At 35.6% G+C, this 24815-nt stretch overlaps 1 protein-coding gene across 1 annotated transcript in view; it reads right to left on the bottom strand.

Moving 5' to 3' along the window:
• The window catches only part of RYR3 (ryanodine receptor 3), a 197248-nt gene that overhangs the window by 145123 nt on the left and 27310 nt on the right, over nt 1–24815 (bottom strand). The window contains exons 2-3 of the mRNA XM_053945141.1: nt 3973–4092; nt 2151–2250 (exon numbers count right to left, since the gene is read on the bottom strand). Coding sequence (XP_053801116.1) covers nt 2151–2250; nt 3973–4092 — 220 coding nt within the window. The remainder of the gene's footprint in view (nt 1–2150; nt 2251–3972; nt 4093–24815) is intronic.

The raw sequence follows: 24815 nt of genomic DNA, 5'->3' as shown, positions 1-24815 counted from the left end.
GCCTGCAGAACAGGATGGAGGAGGTCAGAACTCCACTGCTCTGAGAGGACCATGATCAGAACTATGCAACAACATGAAGAGCTATGGCAGTTCAAGGAAGGGGTGCAAATATTCCAACAAATTATGAAATTTACACACTGGGGAAAAAAATAATAATAACAAAGTCGATACAGCAATAGCCAAATATCTGCCAAAGGAAAAAAATGTTGTTCTTTAACAAAGGCTTTTATATTTACCTAACTTTTATTATGATTTAGTAAAACACAACGTTTGCAAAAACGTATTTCAAGTTAAATAAGATACCACTTACCTTTCTTATAAACTTCATGCAGGCATTAAAAAAAAATAACAACGTAAATACATATATACATACAGAAAACTGAAATCTGAAAGAAAAAATAACATACTTACTGCCCAGAACAGTTTAAGCATATACTGAGAATATCTGCTTGTTAATATTAATCTTTAACATGTTTCAGATTCATTAAAGTAACTGCATCCATAGTTTCAACCAAGTACAGTTATTAATTTTGAATATGTAAAACTATGACAAGACAGGGAGAGGCAAAACTGGATTTTCTGTTTTCTTCATTTAGAGCAAATTTCTTTTTAGTTCTTTTTGGATGGCATTTAAGGTCAGTTCTCATCCTTGGATTCATTTGGAAGGGACAAAGATACTTAAAGGATATTCCAAGAGTTCAGATAATTGTTATACGTGTGTAGGCAAATAGTCTTAAATGCTGTGAACAATACATAAGTTAAATTACCACCAAGCTTCTTCATAACATGTCATTCATAAAAAATGGTTTTAATCCTGCAGGAACTTGTCACTGCTTGGTGATGAAAACTGGAAAAACATGTAGCAGTGAATATCATACCTTTTTTATATATTAAAATTATTTTTTAATGAGAAAGGAAAAACTTAACAGCAAAGTTAACTGTAATTACAAATAGGTTGTCAAAAGAAAATTTCATGTATTCAGTTTGCAAAAAATACATGGATACTGAGAACAAGCAATGAAACTCTTCCTGATATTTTATTAGTGAAAGTTTTTAAATGAATTAGTTGTAAGTTTGACTTATTAAAAAAATAAAAAACAAAAGATTAAAAGAACACAACCAAACCAAAACAGCAAAACCTACAAATTGAACAAGCTACAGTCTTTCTCTAGAAAAATCTGAAACAGCAGAACTTTGTTCCAAACTAAATTTAATATGAAAAGCAAATAATTTTTAATTTCAGCCTTGCTTTTAGCATGAACTGCTGTGCTCCTATTACAGTTTCCCCAATGGATCGTACCTACCTTCAAAATAAATGCAAGACAAGAGAGTTTCAAAATCAATAGAGTACAACAGATTACATTCTTTTTTATAATCTATTGCTCCTTAAGCAAGAGTGAGGTAATTTTTATCAAAGAGATTATATGTCCTCTACTTCAAATCCCAAATAAAATATTCATATATCATTATTAACATCAGATTAAATCTTTCAGTTGCAGTTTGGGGTGAATAGTCTGGAAATATGAAAAATTATGTAATTTCTTAGAAATTCTAAAATGTTTAAATGTATCTTTTTATTTCCTAAGCATATATTTTTATTTTCATCAAGACTTATTTTATAGAATGCAAGGTAATTGCAAAAATAAAGAATCCCACTTTTTTATGCAGTGGAAAACAAAAGGTCAGTATTAATGAAGTCTAAAAACCAGGTATGCAAAGGTTGACAATGCAAGACCAAAGGTGATACAACTCCATCTTTCTCATCTGTGCAATAGTATGTGCTAGTTAAAGATCTGAACACAAAATAACCCATTAGGTTGTAAAATAACTAAAGCCATAGAGTTTTATCATGCTCTTTTTCTAGGAGAAAAAAAGTTCAATTCAGTTCGATTCAGCTGAAATTGGAGAATTAGGATCAAAGCAATCAAATTGATGATGTTTCTGGATTTGTCGATCACAAATATTCAAAAGACAGTTGCACCAGCTCCTCGCTGCCAAAGAAAAATTAATGTGATTACAGAAGTGGAGCAATAATGTCCCAAGAATACTATACATCAGGACCTTTTAGAAAACTCTGGGCAAGGAAAGAAATGAGGGAAATGTATATTCAGATTTAATGTTCTTTGAAGTCAATTTACTTACCCCTTCACTAGCATTATCCCCTGTGCTGGCCAGCATTTCCTGAAGGGCTCTGACAGACAGTGACTGTTCAAGGACGAAATTACAGACGCAAAGGTCTGGAGGGACATACTGTAAAAAAAAAAAATTAAACAGTGCAAGAACAGATCAGCAGAACAGGTGAAACAGGATGAAAGGTGTGTTGGAACGTGTGTTTATTTTAATTTTTGAACCTATACTTAATGCCTATTCATTTGTTTTTGAGGTACATGCTACTCTCCTGTATGAAAACAATATAAAACCATTCTTCATGAATTGACAACAATTCTGCTTTTTTGCTTTCCTTGAGCTGTAGTTCTCACAGTAAAATGAAACTTCTTCAGGTTCAAATGCAAAAACTTTTCCCCTATGTATTATTGTTTTCCTGTCTTTTTGAATGACAGTTGTATTTGTTCTGTAAAGCCACTAATAAAATAGAGGAGAAGGTATATGATCTTATATCATGTATGAGGTTGATAGAAGATATTTACAACAGTGACTAGACAGCTAATATTCAGAATCTTATGATATAACAATATGAACCCTTATTTTTTAATCAATATGTCCACTGGTTTTGAAACATGAAACTTCACAGCAAACTTTTTTTCCCCAATTTCTTGGCACGGATATGTCCCAATAAAGATATGACCAGGAGAAAAAAGTCTCAAGGGGAACCAACAATGTACATAGATGGCAGAAAAGAGCAAAGATCCAGAGACTATAGAGTAGAACCCGGTGAAAGGACAAGAGGAAATTGATACAAAGTGAAATACAGGAAATACTTTTTAAATATAACAAAACCTCTCTACTTTTACTGTGAGCATGATAAACAGTAGAGCAGGTTGCCCAGAGAGGTTGTAGAGTCTCCACCCTTGGAGAACCTCTGATCCAAGTGTCCTAAGCAATCTGTTCTGTCTGAAGCTATCTCAAGCAGAGAGTTTGGACTAGATGACCTTCAAAGACTCATCCCAACCTTAACAACTCTGTATTCTGTGATTCATGATAAAGATCATGGCTGTGGATGAGCTTTAAAGTGAATATGCACTTTTTCTTTTTTAAATCAGAGTGACAAGAAATAATAAAAGTATTGATAATGCTGAGTTTTAAGGCAATGAAAAGTGAAGATATAAAAACAATTAAGGAAAAAGATGCAGAGAAAATCAAAGAGAGAGAGGAGGTCCTCCTCTGTTTGGTTTATTCCTAACATTATGCTTTAGTAGAGGTTTACAGTTTTATCTATTTTCTCCTTTCCCCTCTCAAGCTCTGATAATTACCCTGGAGGGGGGTGGGTTTTTTTTCCTTCACATCTCTCTAGCTTCTTTTTCTTATTTTCCATTTTTAATCTAAAATTCTCTTTTACTTAACCATTCTTGTCCCTGTAGGTATCAGCCAAGAAGTTAAAACTTCTTGATTGATAATGAAGTCAGGAGCAACACTTAACACCAGTAACTGACAGGTGACAATGCTTCTAAAATGATCAATCCAGTGTATCAGTATATTTGAACCTACAGCAGTAATAGAAATATGGGAGTTTAATGAACTTAAATATTAATAACAGTCTGGAAACTTAATCTTGAATTACAGGAATTTTCTTATTTGAAGAATGGCGGCTTTTCACTGTTCTCAGGTGGACCTCAAAATTTATTTGGAATCTCCAGGAAATTTTTCAAACAATTCTAAGATGCAATCGGGAAGAAAAACACACATAAGGTCCCTCTAGCATCATATTTAAGAAACCATAATTAAATGTGCTTGTGAGTAAGTAGGTTAACATTCACTGATCAGTTGCACCAGTTGAGAGTATCAGCTTCTTACTTTAGCTTCTGATGTTGGCTCCAAAAAGCACAGGCGATTCCCAAGTCCCTCAGCTGCCAAGCAAAACTTCCTTTGTTCTTTGTGAATACTGGCAACACACTGAAGTACTACTTCATCATCCTGTCACAATATGAAGAACAAGAAAAAAAATATTTTGCAGTTATATGCACATTATAATATTAAGAAAACCTGCAACATTTGTTGAAAATTAATGCAATGTACTTCTAAATAATATAATGTACATACGGAGAGATTCTTTTGATGTATATCTATAACAGATCTACAAATATGTAAAGACTTCTATAGAGATTTATATTCAAGACTTTATCAAAGTGACAAAGACTGCACACCGTCTCCAAGGCTTTTACAACTGTTGTCTCCTTTTGTTTCTTTAGCAATATAAAACAAACTGTAAGTACACTGTTACTCAGTTTTACTCAGCAAAATATTTTTAATGCTTGCCATAAAAAACCTTTACTGCAATTTTGCAAACAGTGCTATTTGTTAGCACAGTAAACTATCAACACTATTTTTCAGAATCTTGACTTTGAAGTTTTCCTGTAATATAGAAATATTTGTGTACAACCAAAGATCTGAGAGGCATTTTTCAGGTGAAAGTTCAGTCATAAGAACTTGATCCTCAAAAGACATATCCCAAGAATAAGAACACTCTGGAAAAGCACTTTTACAAATTGCTGCATAATACAACGCTGAACATGTAAAGTGCCAAGCCCTTTTTCAACCTCTTAATATGTGATACTAAAGCTGATATAAGCAAGCCAAAAGAGATTAATTTTAGTGTTTGACTGTGTCAAAGCTATATACAGAATTAAAAATAATTTTATTTTCCAAAACATGTCCACTAACTAAGAAAAAACCTCTGAGAGAGTGGCATGTAGAAGCACTTATTTTTGTACAGGCATATAACTGTTTACCAAAAGAGACTGCCTGACAAATTTTTAAGGGGGCAGAAGCTGATAAAACAGGAGTGATATGATATGTCACTGTCCCCTTCAGCAACAAAGTCCTACTGGTGTCAATTATTATTATCAAAGCAGATACACAACAGCCGCCTGTGCTGAACTCTGAGATCACTTGAACAATTATGTTCTAAAAGCAGCACTGCTATTTACACTCCCCTTATGCAACTGCAATACTATGACACTGCCACAGCTTTGGGCACTGGAAATAAAAACTGGGAGAAGGAAAGTAATTTTCATCAAAGGAACTAAGTGACACACCCTTTAAAGAGGGAAATCAAAAGCATGTTTTTCATTTGTGTGATTTCACAGGTGAGTACAAGTTACAGGGCTTTTTTTTTAGGTGACCCTTCACTGCCTATTTACCACTTCTTACTGAAATAGGTAACTATTTCATTTCAGACTAATCAGCAGTTATAGACAGTATTTTTCTTATCTAGCTTTGCATGACAATCAATGGTGGTTTCAACAGTACAGAAAAAGAATTCAAGACATTTTTGCAAACAATTCTAAAAAAATGTAGCAGTTAGACAGAATTAACTGATGCTAAAAAATGATCTTTCCTCTTGTTGTTTCTGCTTCCATTTCTATAAAATGCTCTCTGAAATTTTCAGCTTTCAAGTCCATTAATAAAATATTTTTTTTTTCTTTTTGATATTCAGTGTAATAAGTTGTAAAATATTACCAGTACTATAAAATACTCACTACATGCTTCCCTTAATGAATTTTAAAAATTTACATCAGAACCATGTGGATTTGGTGCAGAAAAATTAGAACGTATGTAAGATAAAAATAAAGATGTTTAAATTGTTTATCATCATCTAGTTCCTGTATCAATATTTGAAAATACATATTTTAGAGCTAAAAATAGTAAAATACTAAAACATTAATTTATAAATACCAAAATTTAGAATAAAGTTGAGATTTGCAACTTAACACACATTCATCATCACATTAAATTACTTCTATATAACTCAAATTGTATTTATTTTCCCTAGTACACTAAAGTACTCATCATTCCACAGCAGTGTATATTAGTAGCCTCTATTGTAATTCATAGTTCCTGAAAAAATAAAATTATGTGTTCAGACTTTTTACAGGGGCATGTCCTATCTTTTACAGGACAAGGGGTAACAGCGTCAAACTGAAAGAATGTAGGTTTACAGTAGAAATACACTGGCACAGATTGCCCAGGGAAACTGTGAATTCCCCATCCCTGGATGTGTTGAATGCCAAGTTGGATGGGGCTCTGATTAATCTGGTCTAGTGGAAGGTTTCCCCACCCATGGCACTGGGATGGAACTGGATGATCTTGAACACCTCTTTCAACCCAAATTGTTGCATGATTCTATGAACATACTTAAAATTTACTTAAAATGAGAATTAATAAAATAAAGTAACTATTTTCTTTTTAAACCCACATGCATAAAAGGGCCAGAGTTCCTAATATATTGAAATTCCTAATATTAATGATATTAATATTTTATTACTCTAGAATTCAGAAAAATAAGCACTTAGAATTTACACTGGCATCAGAAAAGCTTTATTAATCATTAAGAGCAGTAATCTCAAAATACAAGCACAGAATGCCTTAAGAAACATATGCAGCATTCAACACTGATGTTTTATGTTATTGCCCTATATGGCCAATGTGCCCTTTCCTTTGTGCTACAACCCTTAACAAGCTGGGTATTTGCTATGTAGGATAAAAAACTTCAATAGTATTTTAAAAGTGGCAAGAATATTATATTATATGGTATTTTAGAATGTTTTGCAGAAAAGTTTTAAAAAGTATTCATTCATGACAGAGCATAAAGAATTAGAAAAGCCTATACAATCTGTAAATGAAACAATTATCCCCTGTTAAGATGATTCAGTATTAACATATTCTCACTGGAAAAACATCATTCTGGCTGAGGTCTGTAATTGCTTTTCTGGCCTGAAGATGCTAATAGAACTGAGGTTTATGGAGTTGCTATGCTATCATGAAAATGCAGACCATGTCTCAGCAGTACCTTGTTGTCAGTACCTAGTTTGTGAACCATGAATTCAACAAATTTAAATGGTTTTGATTCAGTAAGTGTTTAAAATGTAATTTTTCTCATCTAGCAGCTCTGACATTTCCATATTCAAGTCCATTTCTTTTTGGGGAGGTTGGGTTTGGGGTTTTTGTGGGGGATTTTTGTGGGGGTTTTGTTGTTTGGTTTGTTTGCTTGTTTGTTTTGGTTGGTTGGTTGATTGGTTGGTTTTTAATAAAACAGGCTTAGAGTGCACAGAATCACAGGCAGGAAAGGACACCCATAAATGGTCCACTACAGAGGGGCATTTGCACAAGAAACTGCTTTTGCTATTCTTCCTCAAAAAGTACATAAATTCTAAGCATCATTTACTAATAACTGGTTTCCACTAGTGGCATCATCAAATTAACCATGAGATACATTCTAGAATACCATCATTCCCTCTATTCACAAATACTGATGCATAGCAATTCTTAACTTTTTTATTTTGAATGAAGAGGAAGTGGAAGTTCTCCCCTTCTGCCCAGAAATCTTTTATCTGGTTAAGATTCACATCTCAGCCCTTTAGCAAAAGGACACACACAAAGTAACTCCACCCCAAACCTAAGAAGGTTTATACATTAAAACAGGTTGAAATTGCTAAAATATATTTCAAGTGGTCTGAAATGCTGCAGAATTTACCTAGTGTCATGTAGCTAATATGTCATAATACCATCCATTGTCCATTCATGTATTAATGCTGCATAACTTTTGGAAAAAGGAAAAAGACATTTGGGGGCGATTTGAGATTCCTTTTGAAAGTAGGTAACTACATACTTTGTGTACTGCAAAAGTAAATTTCTACTTGCTTTGGCTAAAGCTGAAGTTGTATTCCAAATTTGACTATATCGTAATGTCAATATAAACTGAGAAACAAAGGTATTTCTAAAACAGTTTCAAATTCAATATGTCTAATTTTAAGAATGAGCAAGTTACAAAAATTGACTCTACAAAAAAGTATGTCATTTGTGAATACATTAAATCTTTAAACTTTTTTTTTAACAGAAAACTTTTATTCCTAGCCTTCAGCAATATACTATATAACTTTAAAAATGAATTTTTAAAGGACCACAGTCCAGTAGTTCATTACCAAACACTATTTTGTCTTGATGTTCAGGATGTCTTCATCCTCAGATTTCATAATATAAAGTGATGGTGAACTTAAACTGAGCTTTCTGTGACAAAATAGTAAGTCAAAACATAAGCAAAATAGATTTTTATTACTCAATTACTTGACGCTGCAAAGGAATTCAATGATCAAGGTGAATTAATGTATTGTTGAATTGACATTGCTCCTGCACTGTTCACTACAGAATTTTTCAACACAGAATTTGAAAGTAAGGTAACTCCAACAGTTAGTGAAACTCCTTCATTTAAGTTGCATGTACATTCCATCATTTAGAGTTATAGTGATTTATATACTACACATAAGTCTGAATAGGGGTTGTATTCAAAAATAGACACACTTCAATATATATTCTATATTATCAAGCACGGAACCATGAATACAGTAAACACATACATGCAAATGTTCCTGGAAAATGATACTCTAGATTTAGTTTATTACCTACTGAGTCAACATCTACCTAATCTCTAGAATATTCAGTGCTGAAAATAAACTGATAAAATAAAATTGACATGACATTGAAAATTAATCAGTTCTAGATAATTAATAAACTTCATTATTAGACTACAAGAAGAAAGACTTTCCTCAAAAAAAATTACATATTTTGCCTATAATTTATTCACAGCTGCAATAAACATTCAGGTAGGTACTTTCACGGGAATGACTAACGTAAATGCAAAGTGATACAGAATTGCTTAAAAGTGCATTCTTCTGTAAAAGCATGGAAAACTTTTATTTGATAATACATCCTTTCATTCAAGAAATAAATATTACTTTAAAAAAAAAGCCAACACATATCTATTAAACATGGTAAAACAGGCCTGATTAATGTGAGACACTTGCTGATTAGAGATCAGTGCTGCAAAAAAAATGAACTAAGTAAAAACGCACAGCCGCCTTCACTCTTTGGTAGACAACTTTCTACCCACATCTCTTCCTCTATCACAAATCTTGGAAAACAAGGGAAGTTCACCAGAAATTGCAATCTACATTTTTCTTCAAAAAATAAGGAACTATATGCAGAGTTGACAATCTTCTATTCAAAGATGGATTTGGTAAATTTGTTTGTACTCACCAGTTCCTTTTTATTGCTGGGCAGGTCTTGCACAGAGCCAAGGCCTTTTCTGCTTTTTTTGCAGCTATGGCCATGCTGGCGAGGAATTTGGGGAATTTATGGGAGGTTGGGAGGTGACACAGCCCCAGCTAACCAAAGGGGTATTCCAGACCATATGACATCATGCTCAGCATATACATATTCATATACATATTTCACTTAGAGGAAATAATTATTTTTAATTGTATTATTTATGTCCATAATAATCATACAAACAGTTTAAGTCTTATTCTCAAAAAACGAATGCATCATAGCCAGTTTTTACCAAAAAAAGGACGATTATATAGTCAATATCCACCTACATCATGGGTAATATAGCAGCTTTAATAAAAGCTGTAGGTTAGGCCATTGAATGTCTAGACAGTGTTTTGTGGGAAGCAAGTCTAAATCACCAGACAACAATGAAAATATAGAATTAAGTAAGTAGTCAAAGTGCTTTTTCACTTGATCTAATTTTTTTTTTTTTTTTTGGTAGAGTGATCAGTCTCAGTGCTGTAGTCAAATTTTACACCTGGTATAAGGCTGATGCTGTGTATGAAATATTTGTCACACCCATTCCTTGGTTTGCTCATTAAAGAAGGTAATTGAAGAAAGGTGACTCAAGTTAGCAAGCTGATGAAGCATCCCAAGACTTCCTAAATACTAGTATAAAATAAAGTGAGTTAACAATGTGTTTCTGTTGTATAAAGCCATTTAAGTGATCCATTAAAAAAGAGTCCATAATTTACCTCATTTCCAACTTCTTAGTAGATATAGTCAATTATTCCACTAATTCTAGAACAGAAGCTTCATAAAACACCACTTTAAGGGATTCCACTACTTCCACATTTGAAAAGAACAGAACTTTTCAAACCTATAAACTCATACACTATTTTTGGGATTTATTGCTTCAGTTATTGTTACTGCAACACTTGGCATATTTGTATTTTTTCTCCCTTTTATACTGTGAAAAATTTATTTCATGAAACTGATACAGAAAACAGTTCTGGTATGGCTTATTATTTCTGCTACTGCTCTTCTACTTCAGGTAAAGGATGTGGAAAAATTCTGGCTGATGAATTTATTATTTACCAAGGCAACACAGTCTTAAGTCTTTAGACTTCCTAATTAAGTTCATAAAAATTAAAAGCTTCTTTGATTAAATCTTACTTGGGTTGTTTTGGGTTTGGGGTTATGAGCCAAAAAAATAACTTAATGTTTTCATTTGCCATCTAGCTAGAACTATTCAGTTTGTTTAGGTTCTTGTACTGCAAAAATAAAGTAATTTTCCTGCAATTAAGAACAATTGTGTATCACATGTCCATGCAGACATCAGATTCAGAGCAAAGTACATAACTACATCAAAGGCTTGCTTCATGGTCGTATCACTTTTCCTCTGCCAAATAATTAAGGTATAACCCTCAACAAAACATTCCCTGGGGGAAGTTTCCAAAAGCTCCACTTTATTTATTAATCTTTATTTATTTGCTAAGGCAATTCTATTATTAATAAAGAAAATAATTGTTCATTGTTACATGATGACTGACACTCCTGTGTCACTGTTGAGTCAGAGATGACATGGAGTCATATCAGAAGGCAAAATGGTAAAAGGTCTCATGTTTATTGAGACATCTTTTAGATCTTAGTCCAACACTGGTGGACCTGATTGGTCATTTAATCGATATATTTCACTTGATAGGTTAATTAAGAAACCACACTTTCGCAAACATATTTCCATAACACATTCCACATGTTCACAAACACCAGGTGCAGCAACTTAAGAATTGTTCATAATTCTTTTCTCTGAGCTTCTCACAGCTTCTCCCAGAACCATGCCTGGGAAACCATCTGTTTCTTAGCATCCATGCTCATGTAGAGTATGCAGTACAGATTTGGCTAACTGAAGTTTTGAATATTTTGGACCTTATTTTTGTTGGAAGACATTTCTCACTTGAAAAATAATTTCTATTACAATTACAAAGCTAGTCTATGACATAGATTTTTCATTTTGCCTACTATTTGTCAAGATAAAAAGCAACTTCTTTCTTTTTTGACTAGTCATGAGAAAAAAGAAAGAAACCAAGTAAAACCTAAAAAAATGCATTTAAGTCTCAAAACTGACCCAAACCCAAAACACACAGAAAAAAAGAAACAAAAAAAAAAATTTAACTGCACCCTGCTAGGCTTACACACTTACCTGTAGTTATTATAAATACAACCTAGCAGGTGTTTACTGAAGGCTCAGCATTGATCAGCTGTCCCCAGGCATTACTACGGATGTCTGTGGAATCCAGAGATCCCCTGAATAGTGGCTGGCTAGTAGAGGCAAATTTGCCTCACCAAGCACATGGGGAAAGGTGTGCTACAGACATGGTGATGTGAAGAAGCTTGAGCCATCACCCTCAGCCTGTGGACTTTGACAGGGAGGACAACTTGTGAGCCTCCTCTTTGGACATAAACTAAGAGTGTTCATAGGGAAATAAAGTGTATTGTGCCTTCCAGGACAGTTTTGTTGTGTATTCTTTTATTGTATTTTCTTCTTCAGATCAAAACAATAACAAGACATCCAATTATCAACAACTCAAATCTCTTTTTAAGTTAATTTGAGAAATATGAACTTTAATCCTATGTTTCCTTATAAAATTAGAAACAAACAGAACAAAGAGGCAATATGCAATATATATGATCCATGTTGAACATTTAAAAACTTCTGGAATTGAAATAATTATTTCCAAACATATGTTTGGACACACTTATTTGTCCTAATTCAAATACTCTTATAGGTAACTTTATACTTCTATTCAACCTAAATGGCTGTGTAACAGGAACTCACATTGCCTCAGTATTTCCATATTTAAGAGTTTCAGTCAGATTATCAGGCAGCAGAAGAAAAAAACTGTGCCTGCTCATCAAAAAATACATAAATCACAAATTATAATAATGGGAAAAATTTTAAAGAAAACTGTGAACTGCTAAGAAAGATAAGTTATCTGGACAAGTTTAATTATTACCTTTTTTTTAAAAAAATACCCAAACTACATTTCGAGCCATTAAACCATTTTTATTGTTTTTTCTCTTACATACATGCCAGCAAAGCAAATGTTTCCTGTTTACAGAACTACCAATTTTGTCTCACAGCAGCTACATTTTGCCATTCTGCCAGAGACATGCACCTTCTGTATACCTCTTGAAGGCACTTATTTTCCCCACACTATCCACTTATAATAGTGAAGATAAAATTTTTCAGTAAATACTAACATAATTGCTCCATAAATTTATACTAGGAATATTGTTTATTAGAGGATGTATCCAAGGATAACCTAAAGCAAGGTTTAATATCAGTCAGCTTATGAACTAAAAAAGGTTCATAAAAGGTTCAAGTTATATTTTTCACTTCAGTAATTAGAAAAGCTTATACAGGTCTGCTGCAATATGATAAAATTCATTAGGACCTCCACACAGAAGTGCATATTACATGAATATTTTGATCCTAAAATACAGATATCAAGTCATGTAATTGAATCAGGAAGAGGTCACATGAATATATCATCTTGGGTTTTCCTTTGCTTTAAATGTCTATAAATAAATCTTGGTAAGCAGTATGGGTTAACATCTAAGAAAAAGATGTGCTTAGACATCTCATATTGTAAATCACCACAAAACCCACAAACAAATGAAGGAAACCAATATCCAGAGCAGATTTTAAATCAGTGGTTGTCATGGGGAGGTGGATTCTCAGGAGATTTAGCTTTACTTCCAATTGGTTGTTTTTAGCATTTTTTATAAATTAAAAGCCTCTATTTCTTTGTAGTAATGTACCAAGGCGGGGCCTGTCTGGGGCCCAGTAAGCATACAAATTTCTCCCAGTAACCACAGCCTGTTCACTGCAAATGGATCCTTATGATGACAGCAGAGTTCTTTGATGGAAATTCACACAGCACCCTCTGACAGTTCTCAGAAGATTTTAAAAATAGAGTTGGGGTTTCCATTGTCAGTCTACTCCTTCAACAGTGGTTGGACAAAAGCCTAATCATAACTCTGGAACATACTCCCATATCTTATATCAAGCCATCAGCAAGGCAGAATAAGCTAATATACAGCAAGAAAACACACACACACACAAAATCACACAAAAAAAAAACACAAAAAAAAAAAAAAAACCAAAAAAAAAAAAAAAAAACCAAAAACTCCACAAAACCTCTTGGAATAAAAAATTGCTTCAGAAAGTCAAGTAGCATAATATTGACCATTTTGCTTCTCTTTTATTTTCAATCCAAATCCAGGTGGTATAGTTGCCATTGAAGCATTTAGACAGTTTGCTGCCCTTTGTATTACAGCTTTCTCCACCTTTCCCTTTGTGCAGTTCTTTGTGGAAATGAGATAGCATGAGAGAGTGACCACAAAGGGACATCCACACCAAATACCAAGACCAACTGTAATATCCAAAATATTTCTCTATCATCCATCATTAAAGCTGAGTACTAAATATTCTTTAAAAATCACTCCTTTGATTTTAAACTGTAAATGCATGAGGAAAAGACAAGTTATTAACAGAGCTGGGTAAACTAGCTGTGCAGACCAGGCTGGTGCACCTCAGGCAAATTAAGTATGTCCTCTCCTATCAGGCAGAGCCCTGTCATTCCTTAAGAAAATGTTCTCAATTCAGCAGGGGTAGAGTTAATCTTCTTCACAATGGCTGGTACAGGACCATGTTTTGGATTTGTGCTGAAAACAGGGTTAATAACACAGAGATGTTTTTGTTATTGCTGCGCTGGGCTTACACAGAGGCAAGACCTTTTCTGCTTTTCCTATGGCCACACTGGCAGAGAAGTTGGGGGTGCATGGGAGGCTGGGAGGTGACACAGCCAGGGCAGGTGACCCCAGCTGACCAAAGGGATATTCCAGACCATGTGACATCATTGTCAGCATATAAAGCTGGGGGAAGGAGGAAGAAGGGGGGACATTTGGAGTGATGGTGTTTGTCTTCCCATTGACCATTACAGGTGATGGGCCCTGCTCTCCTGGGGATGGCTGAACACCTGCCTGCCCATGGGCAGCACTGAATTCATTCCTTGTTTTGCTTTGCTGGTGTGCACAGCTTTTGCTTTCCCTATTAAACTGTCTTTGTCTCAGTCCAGGGGTTTTCTGGCTTTTACCTTTCTGATTCTCTCCCTGATCCCACAGGTGTGGGAGAGAGTGAGTGGCTGTATGGGGCTTGGGTGCTGACTGGGGTTAAACTACAACAGAAAGGAAGTGACATTTAGCATACACATTAATTAACAGAATGGCAGGTTGACTAAAAGCATGAAGATATATGCCATGCTGATCAAGGAAGTGGAATTATCCAAGAAAGGTGTACCCTACCTAAGTACCTTATCATTACTGAATGGACATGTTAGAGCAGGTCCCAAGAAGGGCTGTGAAACAGTCAGAGGTTTGGAGCAGCTCTCTTGTCAAGAAAGGCTGAGAGGGTGGGAACAATTGTCCCATCAAGAAGCCTGAGAGAGCTGAGGGTGTTCATCCTGGAGAAGAGAAGGCTTCAGGGAGACCTCAATGAAGTGTTTCAATACTTAAGGTGACTTATAATAAAGATGAAGAGAGGCTTTTTACTAGGGTTTGTAAGGACAGGATAAGGGACAATAGGTTTAAACTAAAGGAGTGTAGATTCAGACTGGACTCAAGAAAGAACTATTTTAGAATGTGGGTGATAAGCCACCAGAACACGTTGTCCAGAAAAGCTGTGGATGTCCCATCATTGGAACAGGTCTCTGAGCAACCTGATCCAGTGAAAAATGTCCCTGCCCATGGCAGGGGCTAGACTAGATGATCTTTAAAGTTCCCTTCTGACCCAAACCATTCCATGATTCTATGAGTTGTGGTGTCAGAACTGGCATGCTTTGCAACTCTCACATTCATAACCTCTGGCAAAGGTTATATAAGGAAATGAAGAAATACACTAGATATGTTAGGAAAGGAAGATATTCATTTTGATGGAGCATCCTTTAGGAGACAGAAATGAATGTAAGATACATTGTTGTGTATATACATAGTTGTATATATTTTGTTGGTTTTGCCCATTTCTTTTACATCTGGTGCAAGTGAAGCAGGCTAACCAGTTAGTAACAGGAAGATATAACACAGGACACCCCTTACAACAAATTTACAATAAATTTCATTTCAGAAATTAACTTATAACTGAAATTCACAAATGTAAGAAATGTTGGTGTATTAAACTCAATCTGTAGGGTTTAGCTTAGAAATTTTTACTGTTTGAAAGATGACCATAAATATTAATGGAATAGCCAGTGTCTTGTCTCAATTACAGATGAACCAATTTTAAAAACTTGACACCTGACAGCAAGAAGGAATCCAAATAGAAGCCGTCAGCCTTTTGGAATCTTAGTGCATGACCACTACCAGATTAGTAAAGACACCAGCATCAACAAACATTTAGATCATATCTATTTCAAAATGAGAATGGGTATGCACTTTATTTAGCATATTCTTTAAATCATGTATTCTGTATAAGACTAATCTCTCTGAACTATCAACTATAAATATTTCAGATATTTATTTAATACCACAATTTTTTAAAGATGTAAGATTTCCCTTTTGGACTAACAGTTTTTACTAGGAAACTTAAATGCTGCCTTTAAAGCAAAAATCATATGGATTTTTTTACAGAACCAAATACCATACAGGATTTTAAACATAGTCTATATCAACTGTTGACAAAAGGGATACTTAGCATACAGCTTTGAAAATTAGGGACATACAATGAGACAAAAAATTATCTACCTTAAATTTTAGGAACTCAAAACAAATTGGAAAGATCCTAAAAAAATATTAAACAAAGCAGAATTTGCTCAGTCTCTGTATGAAGTTGTAGTCTAGCTGTTTTCTACATGAAAATAGAAGAAACCTTTACAGATACTTTTTTTTTTATATATATAGTATTCTTAGAGGAGATTTTACAATGTCACAGTGATCTGAATTTAAGTCATCTTTGTCAGGTGTAGGCAGCAGAACCACAGATAGACAGTACCAGTTAAACACATACAGAGAGTTTGCAAGATCCAGGACTTTGCACCAGGTCTCATAACCAGAGTGAGCCTGTGAATAGCCAATAAATATTTACAACTTATTTATCCAGATTTTAGGAGGAAGGGCAAAAAAAAAAAAAAAAAAAACCCATGAGAGCTGGAATGTTGCCATACAAATAATTTTTTGCCAATGACCCAAAGATGATACAACATCAGTATTAGATAAGATAGGTCTGAAGCAGAAATGCAAGGTACCACAATCTAGAATTATTAAATTCTTCTTTGTAACTATTTCATATATTGGGGAAGACAATTATGGGTTTTAAAGAGATTTTAATCAAGAATGCAGCGGTTTAAATGAAGGCTGAGGCTTCTTCCCCAAACCTTCTATAGACAAGACACAAATATGGCTGTGAACATAAAGCTGATGAGCTGCCAGGCAAACATGGATTGGTAAGAATGGGAAAGCTATGAAACAGGTTTAAATTTATATGTGAACATGGGGGAATCACAAATTATATAGAGAATGAATTCTAAAGGAAGTACAATACCTGTAGTTGCTCTGCACTTGTAAATATACAGATATGAGAATGTATATTTGAGCATTCACTCAAATATGTATTAAAGGGTGCAGAGGACAGTAAAGAGCTTTTACATGCAGTGCTCTTCCTCAGACAATGAATTAGACTTCTCTGATAATATCCTTACTGAGAGAATGTCAGAACAGTGTGACATCACATATGTGGTGGTATATATTACCTAAACAAAAGAATTCTGGACATAGTTTTAAAATTTACTAGAAAATTGATACATTTCAATGGCAAATTTCTTTATGTGTATATAAATATAAATTATATATATATATATATATATATATACACACACATGATTCAGTGTCAAGCACAGTTACTTCCCCAATGTTAAACCACAGAATTAAAGAAACTTTATAGTTTATAGAGCTATAGTACCTACAAATTAGGTTAAAATATGCTTAATATGAGGATGTAATACCTTTGAAATCCAGCCATATCTTCCATTTCTTAATCCATACTCCATTATACTGATACTGCACTATGTATATGCACACATCTGTTAATTTGTTGGGCTTTTTCTGTCAGTAAAACTTTTTAAAGAAGTCTGCTAAGATGAATTACATTCATATTTCAACAAAAAAGTTCTGAAAACCATAAATTACTGTCATGCTTATTTGACCTTAACTATCCATTACAATCCTGAATTATGACTTCTGAAATTTATTTCAGAAGTGAACTCTCTGATATTTTTGGAAATTCTTTTAAACAAAAACCTCACTAATACTCAGTAATCATCCACATCTGTTACAGCTGAAAAGAGAAAATGCATCAGATGCAGGGAAAATTACAACAGAAGTCTCTCAAACAGGATTTGAAAAACACAGCAGATACTTTAACAGTCTTCATACAAAATACATGATAAAAAAGAAGACTGAATAAAACAGAAGAGCTAGCACAGAAATAAAATGTGAAAATTTAAGTACATTTTACTGCCGTCCATTCCATGTCAAGCATTCACACATATTAAAAAAGCTGGGCTATAGAAAGCTAAATACTCGAGGTTTAGACAAGAACTGGCAGGAATAGGATATTGAAAGCACAGAAATTAATCATATCCATTAACTAAACCCTGCAAAATAAAATATTCAAACCATCAACGAGCAGCTGCATGCAGTTTTCCCTGCATAACGGTTTAAGTCTTACAATTATTGCTACTCCAGTAGGAGATACCTACAAATCTGCAAGTGGTAGAAATGTCCTAAAAAAGTGACAGATCAGTCACTATCCTCTAGCAATCTGAGTGGGAATATGTGAGCTAATTACATGTTCAGTCACTGATGTCATTACATTGGATCTATAATTGAGGACAAACACAATTACTGGAAATAGAATGATTTTTATAAAATTAGAAAAAATATTTCTCAGTATCTACTAATTGATGTTACAAAACATAATAAAGACATATTAGTTTGCTGTGTGCTTTTTTCATAAATTAGATGGTGCCAAAGAAAAGTACACTTAATTTTGCAATTAAGTTGATTTCTGTAGAAAAGTCAGTATTGCTGTATTCCCCGTTGCTCCTGTCCCAGATAACAAACATTAGCAGTGCTTGCTTACTTCATAAGGTTCACTTAAGAATTCTGTAGCACCTGTTCTACCAAAAATCAGCCAACATATTCACTAGCAAATTAGAGAGCCAAACCTTGATATGTTTTCAGCAGAGAAGTTCATAAAATTTAAATGTTTAATAAATAGTTTACATACTTCAAAGTTTACAAATTCACACCAAATTATGTTCACCAGCCAGCCACATCACAAGAAGCAAAGGATACCCAGCTGTCTTGTCATCAGGCAGCAAGAGGGGACCTAAGAGATGAGGGGAATGGAGCCAGGTCTCTGCTCAAGGCAAGAGGTGAATCCTCTACCTGACACACCATGACTGCCTCAGTTATGACAAAAAAGTCATGCATGATTCCTTTCTGAGAGAAACAGAAGGATCAATATGCTGAGACCCAGCCATAGAAAAGTCTGCTGCTTCCTTGGGGTCCAGTTTAGAGATGTAACCAAGGAACTCTCCAGTCTGCTACAGCGCTATAATTATCATCCATTACTGGTTTTTCAGGAGGGCAGTAATGAAGTCCCAGGAAGTCTGAGGAAAATCAAGAGGGACCTCACCTCTTTGGAGTAACTCATTGAGGGATCTGGAGCACCAGTAGTGTTCTCTCTTCTGGCAGTTGCAGGGGAAGGTGGGAGTAGGAAAATCACACAGATGAATAACTGCTCCTAGCCTGGTGTTACCCTCAGGATTTTGTGGTTTTTCATAACAGATCAGTTTACAAAACACCAAGCCTGCTGACAACAGATGGGGCACACCTGTCCCAAAGCAGAAAAAGGATCTTCACATAGGCTTTAGCAGGGCTCAATGAAAGAGCCTTAAATTACATTTGAAGAAGGAAAGGGATAAAACCAGGCTTGCTAGAGATAAGCCTGGGGATATGACATCAGGGGCTTTATCACTTTCTACAGCTACCTGAAAGGAGATTACAGACTGGTGGGTGTCAGCATCTCACAGATAACAAGGAACAACATGAAAGGAAGTGGTCTGAAGTTGCAACAGAGGTTTAGATTGGATCTTAGGAAAATCTTCACTGAAAGGATGGTCAGGCACTGGCATATGCTGCCCATGGAAGTGGTGGAATCACCACCTCTGGGTTCAATTTAGCATTTGGGAACATGATTTAGTGGTGAACAATGTGGTGCTAGGCTAACAGTTAAACTCAGTGATCATAGAGGTTTTTCGAACCTCAAAATACTGTTTCTATCTTGAGTTGGAAGTGACCTTTAGAGACTGTCTAGTTCTACCCCTATGCCCAAAGTAGCATCAACACCAGTGAGGTGCTCAGAACTGTATCCAGTTAGGATCTAAATATGTCCTGAGACAGAGACTTCTGAGCCTTCCTGTACTACCTGTTCCAGTGTTTGACTATCCCCAAACTAGGAAAAAAAAAAAAATATTTTCAGGACCAGGATTGAAGTTTGTTAGTGAAACCCTCTAGACTCATAAGCACACAAAAATTTGCATTTCCCTCACTTATCAGCTCAGACCCTCTGCCTAATATTTGGGCCTCTTACTTGCCAACTTGAAGTTTGCAAATTACACATACATGGCTCTCACACTCCAGATTAGGGGAAAATGTTGACTCCAGTGTCACCCCCAGTAGCTGGTGCTTAGGCACATGGGCCCTATTAACCATAGTTACCACTCCAGCTTCTCACACTAAGACCCTCACTTCATTTCACCCAGACCCCTACAGCTTGCACCTAGGACCAGTGACCCACGGTCCTTCAGCAGCAGCTGATGCTGAAACTCTTGCTTGCTCTGGATGCTGGTACAGAAAATGTGTGTCCCTTCACCCAAAGTCTGATTCCAGTTCCTGCTGAAAATTCACTGACCCCAGTTTACTCAGTAGCTGTCAATCCTTCTAAGATCCATGGAGCCCAGAGCCACTGATGAAGATGCTCTTACTTGCTCCAGTTGCTTGCACCACATACACAGGACTGCTTCATCTGAGGTCTGATTCAGTTGCTGGCTCCAAATTCTGGTTTCCCCGGTAGCATCACTCCTTACAGACTCATGCACAGGGAAAATAACGAGTATTAAGTAGGAAGATAAACTGCTGTGGTCAGGCATAGGGCTGCCAGGCAAGCACACAGCACTGTTTATGCAAAACCAGCCCTTTTTATAGCTCCACCTGTCAATCCCCTAGCATCACTTTACTCTTCCCCACTCCCCTTCCACTAAACAACTCTTCCTAAATTTTACAGTCTTACAGATTACCTTCAAATATTTTAAAAACCTTCATATTTGCTGCCTTATCAGTAACAAAACCCAGATGAATTCTCTCCAAATGCTGCCTGTATGTTCTTAATGGGCCATCAATTAACAGCTGAAGAGCTCTGGTCTGTGCCATTGTCTCCATTTTCCCGTGTCTACTATGTTTGTATCTCTGTGTGGTTTTGTTTATCTAGCAATCCCCCCACCACCTCATCCTTTCTTCTCCACTTACATCTTATTTCAAGAATAAAAGGAAAATATTGTAGTGTTGCTTATGCAAGGAAATTATGTGCAAGAATCTATAAAATGCTTGAACTTTGTAACTTCAAAACCAGCAACAAGTGCACTGCTTGCTGAGCACTTTATACAGCAGAAAAAGGTAAAGTCTCCATAGTATTTTAGGTTGGCATATGTCCCAAGATATATAGATCACTCGTGGGCTTTTTTAATGCTACACCACCATAAGCACCTGGTTCAACTGATTGCCAATGCAAATACAGCACACAGATGTAAGCAAGCAAATAAAAGACATTCTTATTTCTCATATCCTGTTTCAAATGCAGACACTCTTGCAGAATAACAAATTTTCTTCCTCAAGTTTACAAGTTTCTGTGTGCCTGGACTTTCAAAATTCTTGCTGCCTGCTTCCATGAAACCTTAGTTATCGCTAAGAGCTAAATTAGATTTTCTTATCGTGAATACTGAGGCTGATTTTACGCTTGCACATATGCTAAGTTGGATTCATCTCTCTCTTGACATATGAAGAAAAAGGAAATTACAAAGTTACAAAATCTATCACCTCTTTAAACTGTCTTACAGAGAAACTGTTATATTCCCACTGTGAATTTCTGCCACAGAAATTACTACCTGACATCCATTATTTCAAAATGTTCATGTCTACAAAACTCATCTGGGGAAAGAAAATTACTAGAGATATGAATATTCAAGTATTCTGTGACTTTTTTTCTTTTTTTTTTTTTCCAAAATCTAAAACCACAGTTTTCTTCACATAAAACTTATAACTTTCTTTTAATCTAAACCTGCAAAGTATATCCAGCAGAACCTCTCATTCTATTTTTATAACCACTGCGTAGATCAATGATCTAAGTTACATCAATTCCACTCATACTTCAAACAGAAGTATCAGTGAGATAGGCAGAGATTTAGAGTGCATCTCCTAGACCTTCTCTTCATCGGGAATTGCACAAGAAAAACAGAGAGACTTTAAAGCAAAACATAGAAAGATAATTAAATGTTCAGATTTTGATAGAATAATTTTAAGAGATCAGATTAAAAATTAATTCAGTGACAAATCATGCATCAGAAGTTAGAGAATGGACGAGATTTTGCATAGCTGTGTCTAGACAAGACCAAAAACCTGGAAATAAATAATTAGAGCAATTAGTGTAGGTCTTAAATAATGAAGACAGAGTTATAAAACATTAGCATAGGGAAAAATCTCTCAAATTAATGCACCTGGCACCACCTCCTGTAAAATCTGGTACTTGTTTCTTTTGTAGCTTATCCTGGATTAATAAATATCCTGTCTCTGCTACAAATTTCTTAGTGTCTTTATGTAAACATAATCTCTAATTATCACCTCAGGTCCATAAAAAAGCCAGGACGTTGAAGATTACTATAAACTGTATCACAGAACACAGTAGAAAATAATACCTGTTATTTCTGTAAAAGTTCAGTAATCATTAGGATGAAGTCAACAGCATAGACCTTTAAAGTTAGTTTATCAGATTTGTTCCTCTTTTTTTTTAATAAACTCTGTACATCCACATTCTGCTATCATTTCTACTATTTCCATCCTAACCTAGACTTTACCACCACCAAATTTTTGCAATGATGGAGTTTTTTGAGATTTTTAGGTGCTCATTCAAGATTAAATAAACAATATAGGGTAATTTATTTATTAATTCCAAATACCACACTATCTCAAAATTAAACTAGTATACTACTTTTTTTTTTCTCTGGTGGTAAGGTGTTACATCCCGGGCTGGTTCAGTTAGGGATTTTAATAATGTTAGTTAGCCAGTTCTATGTACCCCCATATCCCCCGCAATGGTTCGCTCCGGGTCACTCACCATTAGAGCCTTCCCATGCCAGTCTTGTGGCCACCCCCTGTTCATTCCGGAAACTTCCGTGCCAGTCACCCCATCCCCGCAATCCCATTCATCCTGGAACCCTGTACCTACCCCTGTCGTGTTCCCATTGGTTGCTGTGGTCCACGTCACTCCCCTGTTGCCTGTCCCCTTTGGGTAAGGAGGGGGCTTCCGCCCCTGTCTGCCCACCCCCTATATAACCTCATGGTTCCTTTGTCTCATCCCATCTTGTCCATGTGGGCACTGGGGGACGGACGCTGTCCTCCACCGCGGCCACCACGCGGGAATAAACCTTCTCCAGCCAACCGCAAGGCAAGGTGTGCCATTCCTTCACCCCTTCATCTCCTCCCAACGCCGGTTACAGAGCGTGGCCAGCCCACACCGGAGGCTCGGTGCCAGAGCCTCCAAACCAGCTGCAGCCCCAGGCCAGCCGAAGGGGCAGAGCCTAGCCGGGCTCCCCAGAGCTGCCCAGGACCGGGGAGAAGGACGCAACGCCACAGTAAGGCACAGAGATTTGAGTTCTTAAGTAAGATAATAAAGAAATGTTCCAACAGTTACTACTGACATGTTCTCTGACACTGTCATCTTGGTAGCTTTTGTCTAAAAATTACAAGTGGTTTGACCTGGAAGTAACGCAAAACTTTTAGAAAAGTATCACTCATTGAACAGTCATATCCATCTTTTGAAAATTCAGACATTACATAAACAAACTCTTTACTGGAGTTTACTTGATTTCTTTCATTCAAGTGTCAAAAATGAAGGCTTGATGGTACATGCTATGTGTATCAGATACAACTATTAGAAAGCAAAGACAGATTTTTGCCTGAGCGCTCTTGTTGAGGTCCATTTAACTTGGATCCTTTACATAAAGTTCCTGAAAATCTGAACCTGGATCTTAATTTCCTGCCTCTAGCCTATTTGTGGGAAAAGTGGGAGCCATTCTTTCTAATTCTGTTATTTGGGGAATGGGTGGGAAATCTTCTGGACAGAAAATATAGTTTTGTGTAAAGTCCTGCTCATATAGTGAAATCTGTAAAGTGCTTTTTAATCTGAGGATGAGAATATTTTACTTCAAATTATTTTCTGAATTGATCTTGAACCAGATTCAGAATGTCATGTTAGTTGGTTAACACTGATATTTGAATCTAACATGAATACATTACTGGCAGCCAAAATTAAAACTGTGACGCAACAATGAATGTGTATTAAAATGCTAAAAAATAAAACTGAAAACACAAAAAAACCCAAACCGCATACACACTCCAAAATTATGCAACATCATATTCTGTCTACAGCCACAGAAGTTATTACTGTGATATTAATCAGACAGAAATGATTTGATATGTCAGCAAGTCCTTTACCACCATTACCCTCCTATTATCCTTCATTCTCTGTAGTCAATGATGCACTCTGCCTTACAAAATATTTTTTAACATCTGCAAGAAACTGTCATAGAGCCACAATAAAAGGATAGAACTGAACCTATTTGTCACCATGCAAATTCTAATCAAATTTTACATGTATTTCTGTATGCATGGTGGTAAAAACTGTCTGTTGGAGATGTTTTGAAATACCTCTTTCTCCTCAGACAAGATTTTTAGGCAGAAATAGAGAACAGTAGGATAACAAGCACAGAAAAACTTCCACCCTTACTTGACTGCTTAGTAACGAAATGAGCATGCAAAGATATATTCTCTTCAAATGATAGCACCGAGATAATTAAATGCAGTAAGAAAATGACAGGCGTGCTTAGGGCAGTGTAGCCCTCACATGCACACCTTCCATCAGGCTGCCTAAGAAAGGCAGGCTGTACAATGCAAGCATACAGTGCTTCAGTGTGTTTGCACTGAGCATGCAATAACAAAGAGCCTTTTCACTTATCAGTTTTTTACTAAATGCTGACTGTTCATGCTATCAGCTGGTACATTTCAAAAGAGAAAAAGCTACCACTGAAACTGAAAGTAGGCTACATAGTATCTTCAGTCACCTTCAGCAGCATGACATCTCTCGAGTGTGGTTGTTATGATAAAACCCTAAGGATAAGCCTGAGTTAATTGCTAGGAAT

This window comes from Vidua chalybeata, chromosome 6 (genome assembly GCF_026979565.1).
Source record: "Vidua chalybeata isolate OUT-0048 chromosome 6, bVidCha1 merged haplotype, whole genome shotgun sequence".
NCBI classification, from domain to species: Eukaryota; Metazoa; Chordata; class Aves; order Passeriformes; family Viduidae; genus Vidua; species Vidua chalybeata.
Note: the sequence above shows the minus strand (reverse complement) of the source record. Positions and strands in the feature narration are given on the sequence as shown.